This window comes from Stegodyphus dumicola, chromosome 2 (assembly GCF_044657685.1).
Source record: "Stegodyphus dumicola isolate Sdum_Otavi_A_Nest chromosome 2, ASM4465768v1".
In the NCBI taxonomy this organism is placed as follows: domain Eukaryota; kingdom Metazoa; phylum Arthropoda; class Arachnida; order Araneae; family Eresidae; genus Stegodyphus; species Stegodyphus dumicola.
This window is the reverse complement of record NC_140769.1, coordinates 79,774,154-79,780,153: the sequence shown is the minus strand read 5'-3', so window position 1 is coordinate 79,780,153 and position 6,000 is coordinate 79,774,154. Positions and strand designations below refer to the sequence as shown.

The window sequence follows — 6,000 nt, the reverse complement described above, 5'->3', positions numbered from 1 at the left end:
TAAAAATTTATTTACACATTGTTGTTACGTTAATGAATGCTAGATATATATACAGAGAGTAAATACATATCCGAAGCATTCAAAAAACAGAGCTCTTAAAAAAATTATATCAAGATGATGGGTGTCTATTACAATATACAACCACACAATAGAGTGACTTCTAAACTATGCTATTTATTTTTTCAAAAATGTGGGAAGTACTGGTTAAAAAAATTTGGTTTAAGAATAAACTAATATGTTGACTTTTTCAAAATTTATACATCTTAGGCTAACAGTCCTTGTTTTAATTCTATATCTTTTTAATAACATTTTCAGCACTTTTTATTTCTTTATTATTTTTGTCTGTGTTTCTTACCACATTTTTTATTTTATTCAGGCCATGCAACAAGTTTTCCTTTCAAATCAACCATGTATTGCTGCTATAAAGTTTTAAAGAATTACATCTTTTAATATGTAACAACTCTTAATGCTGCCACCTCATTACAAACAGTTCTATGAATAGTAAGGTTACATTAATTCTTTTGTCTGCTTTCCTATGAGGAAGGATAATTTTTGTTTACTGATTATTAGATCTACTTTTTGCTATTGAATATTATGGATCCATACTTTAACTCTTCTGACTTTTTAAGAAAGTTTATATTTTCTCTGACTTTTCAGGATTTTCCATTAAGAGTTTTAATCCTTCATGTCCTACAAAATAAGAAATTAGAACGATCAGTGCTACAGCAAAAATCAATTTAATATATATTCTTATTAATTGAAGAATTTTCTACTTAGGTCCCTGTAATGGAATGCTCACTTTAATGAGTGGTAGTTATAATGTGCATCAGCTGATTTATACATATATTACCTTTACCATTATAAGAAGTAAAAATTCAAACATTTCTACAATTTTAAATGAATTTTACGCATGATGAACATTCACTTCATGAATGAATGTAAATACATAATTATTGTAAAATATTTATTTTGTTATGAAAGAAAGAAATCAATATTGGAATACATTTAATGGCATACATGATGAAAAGACAATGTGCAACAAATTAGATGTGCTTACATACATACAAAAAGCATTAAACAGTATTTGTAAATCCTCTGTTTGGTGGAGGTGCCTGCTCAGGTTTCTTCCACAAAGAACTGAACATCTATAAGTAAAGGGGGGAAAAAGTGACTCAAAACCAAGTAAATATAAACTAGAATAAATCTGCAGATAAAAAACCAACCTAAATTTATGTCATTATACTAACAACTCTACAATGTACACACACAAGTTCTTATATAAAACGACAAGTATGAAATACAAGAAGAGTATTCAAAATAAAAATAATTAACTGGCTTTGAACAAAAGTCTTTACCATATGCATGTTAAAAATTGATGCTTATATTGAGAGAAAAAAAAAAAAAAAAAAGAGTTATACTGTGCAGGCAAGCCTCCACATTATTATGCATCAGGTATGCTTACTGCAACAGCAAAATGACAAGGCGAAAAAGAATGGAACAACTGGTTTCTGCTGCTAGAGTTTGGAGGTGTAGGCTGTTCCTTTCCTGCCGATGCGATGTGCCGATTTTTTTTCTCGTTTGCTTCTACCTTGAATGCTGTCTGTTAACCCTGTGGAATTCCTTTTTGTAAAATTTTAAAATAAAGGTTCAATGCACAAAAAAAAAAAAAAAAAAAAAAGAGATTTCTCCAGATTCGTAGAATATGGCTGCGGTTAATAATTTTTATTCAACCACTTTATCTTTTTGAGAAGTCTTCATGAGTACGTGTTTCCTCTTTTCTAGATATAAGAAAAAGAAGAAAAAAAAAAAAACATTGTTCACCAAGTATAGTTATTTACTGCCATTATATTTTGATCGTTCCTTTTTCACCAGAACTTTGATTTGTACAGATGGAAGAAGATTGACTTTAATTTTGAGTTCAACGTTATTTCAGTAATGTGCATTACATGTGTTACGTGCTCCGGGTGTGATGTTGTTTAAGACCTATGTGTGTCTGTCTGGCTACTATTTTCTTATTTTATCTTTAATGCTTATTCAGAAATGGTGATGTTAAAGGAAAAATAAGAGTTAATTGATTCTGTAATATTTGAATTATCATCCTTTGGGATAAGTTTACTTTGATCTCATATTTCTTTTCATAGATTTCACATTTCTATTTACACATATATATGTATCTATAGGTTATTGCATCCATAACACAATCTACTAAGTAATTCATTTGATTTTACATTTTATAATACTTTATTTCACACCAAAATTATTAAAAATATGAATTTTGAATAAAATTCCTTTTGTAACATATAACTATGATCAGAAAAGGATATTAAATTTGGAATGAAACATAAGCTGAAGAAGCAACATCAAAGACCAATAAAGCATGAAAATCTGAACTGAAAATGAAACATTAAAAAAAAAAAAAAAAAAAAAAAAAAAAAATCGATCAGTACATTATATTCATATTCAAGTTGTTTCAGATAAAAAATAAAATTAAATCCCTTCTACTCTAAGCATACCGATCATAATAGCGCGAATATGAACTGACCATGTGGAACGAGAATGTAAATTATTAAAATCTTGATAGAAATTCAAACGTGTGTAGTATTTAGATGGAAAAAAAAGAATACCAAATGTACCAGAATTTTCTACCATTTTCGCAATTCTTTGACCAATAGAACAATGTGCATCTGTCTGAACTCGCACACATCAAAGATTACGTTAATGCAGAAAAAGGGGCGAAAAACTATTGTTGTAAAGGGAGAAGTAGAGGGCGCTGCTTGGCAGTAGCGTAATGCATGCAAGTAGAAACGAAATATCGTTTGATTAGGCAACATGATTTCTGTGAAGGTAGTCCGCCTAACAATAGGACAGTTGTAAATATGTAAATATAACGAATAGTAAATAGCATTAGGAAAACTGAACCATCGGATGGTTTTGTGTTAGCTCTACGATCCGCCATGGATAAATGCAGGTTCGCCATAATGGTGCATCTTACGGAAAGTTTGGATTTGTTAAAGTGAACTTCACGAGGAAGTATGTGTCCAGACCATGCCCTAGGTAAGAGCATGATTATTATTAAATTTTGAATGTGTTTGATTTGAATTTTGATCATTAGCAGTCTTAGGTACATTTAGGTATTAACACGAAATAATGGCAGAACTAGATAGATTAAAACGAAAGAGAACTGCATTGAGAACGATAGTATCTAAACTATTAAAGAAAGTTGAGGATAGCTTAGCAAAGAAAGATACAGATGAATTGTGCGAAGTGCATGAATTATTAATAGAAAAGAAAAGTAATTTGAAAGAATTAGATGAGGCAATTCATTCCGTAATTGAGATAGATTCTCTAGAAGCGGATGTAGTTAGTTCTGAGGAATATCAGGAAAAATGTTCTCGAGCTATTAAACGAATTAATCGAATGTTGGAAGAGGATAAAATAAGTATTAAAGATCCTGAACAAAACCTGGTTAGACTGCAAAATGTACAAAGTATGGTAAAACTTCCAAAACTAGTTTTAGAGAAATATTCAGGTGATCCTGAAAAATTTACGGAGTTTTGGAACAGTTACGAAAGCACTATAGACAAAAACGAAAGTCTTAGTAAGATAGAAAAATTTGCATACTTGAAAACATTACTTACAGGTGCCGCGAGTAATGTAGTATCTTCATTAGAATTAAATGCAAAAAATTATGATGAGAGCATAAAAACTTAGCATAAAGGATAGATTCGGGGAAAAAGAAATAATAATTAGTCAATTCATGAACAAACTGTTAAATTTAGAACCAGTAAGGAATTCAAATAATATTAAAGCTTTATGTAGGTTATATGATGAAATCGAAATACCAGTTCGGAATTTGGAAGCGCAAGGAGTTACGAAAGGTTCATTTGGTCAGTTATTAATACCTGTGTTGTTAAAAGCTATTCCAGAAGAGTTCATTCTGGAATTTAATCAAAGGAAAACCCAAATGAAGAAATTAATGTATCTGACTTGTTGGACTTCATAAACCAGGAAACTGAATGTCGTGAAGCGTCGAGTTTATTGACGCGAGATAAAAGAAATACCTTGCCTCCACGTTTCGAACATGCTAAGTCTGATTATTAAAAAATTCACAGAAATGTACCTACGGCTGCCAGTTTCAATGCTGTTGATAATTGTGCATGCATCTTCTGCGAAAAGTCCCATAATTCCTTTTCTTGTGATAAAAGCATTAAAGAAAAATTGTGTAAGTTACGTACTGAAAATAGATGCTTTATTTGTTTTCGAAAATATCACATTTGGAAATCGTGTAGGAATAAAACTAACTGCTTAAAATGCGGGTTTAAGTCGCATCACGAGTCACTATGTATGAGTAGTTCAAATCGTAAAAAAGCGCGAACGGCTTCAAATCAAAACATAAAAGAATTGTGCGAAAGCTTACGAGATAATTCAGTAGATCAAACACAAAACTCCCCGAAAGAACACACGCTTTCTGTTGCTCCTTGTGATAAATCATTGAAGAAAAATCCTTTATTGCAAACCTGTTCAGTGTTAGCTCATTATGAGGGAAAGTCAGAGTTAACTAATTTAATTTTCGATTGTGGTGCTACACGAAGTTTTGTTCATATTAGTGTAGTTAAGAAATTAAACTTAAAATTTGCTGGAATAGAAACATTGTCTATTTATTCTTTCGGAATGAAATACGCAGTACCTAAAACATATAAGGTTGTCGAATTCTGTGTTCCGGATGCGAAGCAAAAGAACAAAATAAAAATCAGCTGTATCGTCACTGACACCATTACGGTTGCGCATATGACCATGCCGTCAAAACAAACACTAAAAATGATGTATGAGTGCGGATTGCGAATTGCTTGTTTATGTAAAAGAAGCGTTGGAATTCTAATAGACGTAGATTATTACTGGAAGATGGTAAGGGGGGAAAAGTTTCAATTAGGAAAGGAAATTTATGTGATTTCTACTATGTTTGGATGGGTCCCAGTTGGCCTTCAAGATAAAGAGAGTGAAATAGTATCTCAAAACACAGCAATAGTAAACCTTTCTTCTTGTGTAACTGATTCATTGAGATCGTTATGGACTTTAGATTTGATGGGCCTTACCGATGACTCAGCAATTTCTAACGAGGTGAGAGAAATGATTCAGAGCTTTTGAAAGGAAATACGGGTCGAAGGTAATAGATACTATGTCAGTTTATTATGGAAATCGGAAGCAGGGCAGTTAGAAAATAATTTCGGAGCAGCATTAAGACGATTTGAGACGTCTTAAAAATAGACTTATTAGAAATCCTGAGATTTATCAGCAGTATAAATCCGTATTTGAAGAGCAAATGAAGGAGGGTATAGTTGAGAAGTGTTCACAGGAAATAACGGAGGCATCGTATTTTATGCCGCACAGGGAAATAATAAAACCTAAAGAAACCCCAAGGTGTAGGATTGTTTACGACGCGAGCTCTTCTAGAACTAAAGGTGTAAAGTCCTTAAATGATTTTTTAGAACATTGGACCTAGTTTGATCCCCGTGGTTTAGGACATAATTTTAAAATTTCGGAAATATGAAATTGCTTTCAGCGGAGATTTAGCTAAGGCCTTTTTAATGATAGGAATCTTAGAAAAGGATAGGGAATATTTAAAATTTCTTTGGTTCGGGAATAGTGAGGAAAAATATAAAGTTTTAAGGTTTAAACGTCCTCCATTCGGACTTTGCTGTAGTCCAGCAATTTTAGCGATGGCGATAAAATTCCACATTAAAAAATATAAAAGCACAAATCCAGAAAGTTATGAAATGTTAGATTCCTCATTATATGTAGACGATTTATACTATGGTGCAGACACTATTGAAGATGCATGTCGATTATCCTCAGATGCGGTTAAGATTTTTAAAGACGCTGAGATGAATTTGAGAAAATTAAGATCAAATTCCGAGGAACTTAATTCCTGGTGAATTGGAAAAGGTTATAACATAGAACCAGCTAAAGAATCAAAATTGTTGGGCATGATCTGGAACTCTG

General features: G+C 31.9%; 1 protein-coding gene across 2 annotated transcripts in view; it reads right to left on the bottom strand.

The window, feature by feature from the left end:
• Positions 1-950: 950 nt before the first annotated feature.
• LOC118196969 (Golgi apparatus membrane protein TVP23 homolog B) overlaps positions 951-6,000 on the bottom strand; it is a 45,536-nt gene continuing 40,486 nt past the window's right edge. For both annotated transcript variants that reach the window (XM_035368443.2, XM_035368441.2), the window contains exon 6: positions 951-1,145. In XM_035368443.2, the coding sequence (XP_035224334.1) occupies positions 1,074-1,145 (72 nt within the window). In that variant the 3' untranslated portion in view covers positions 951-1,073. The remainder of the gene's footprint in view (positions 1,146-6,000) is intronic.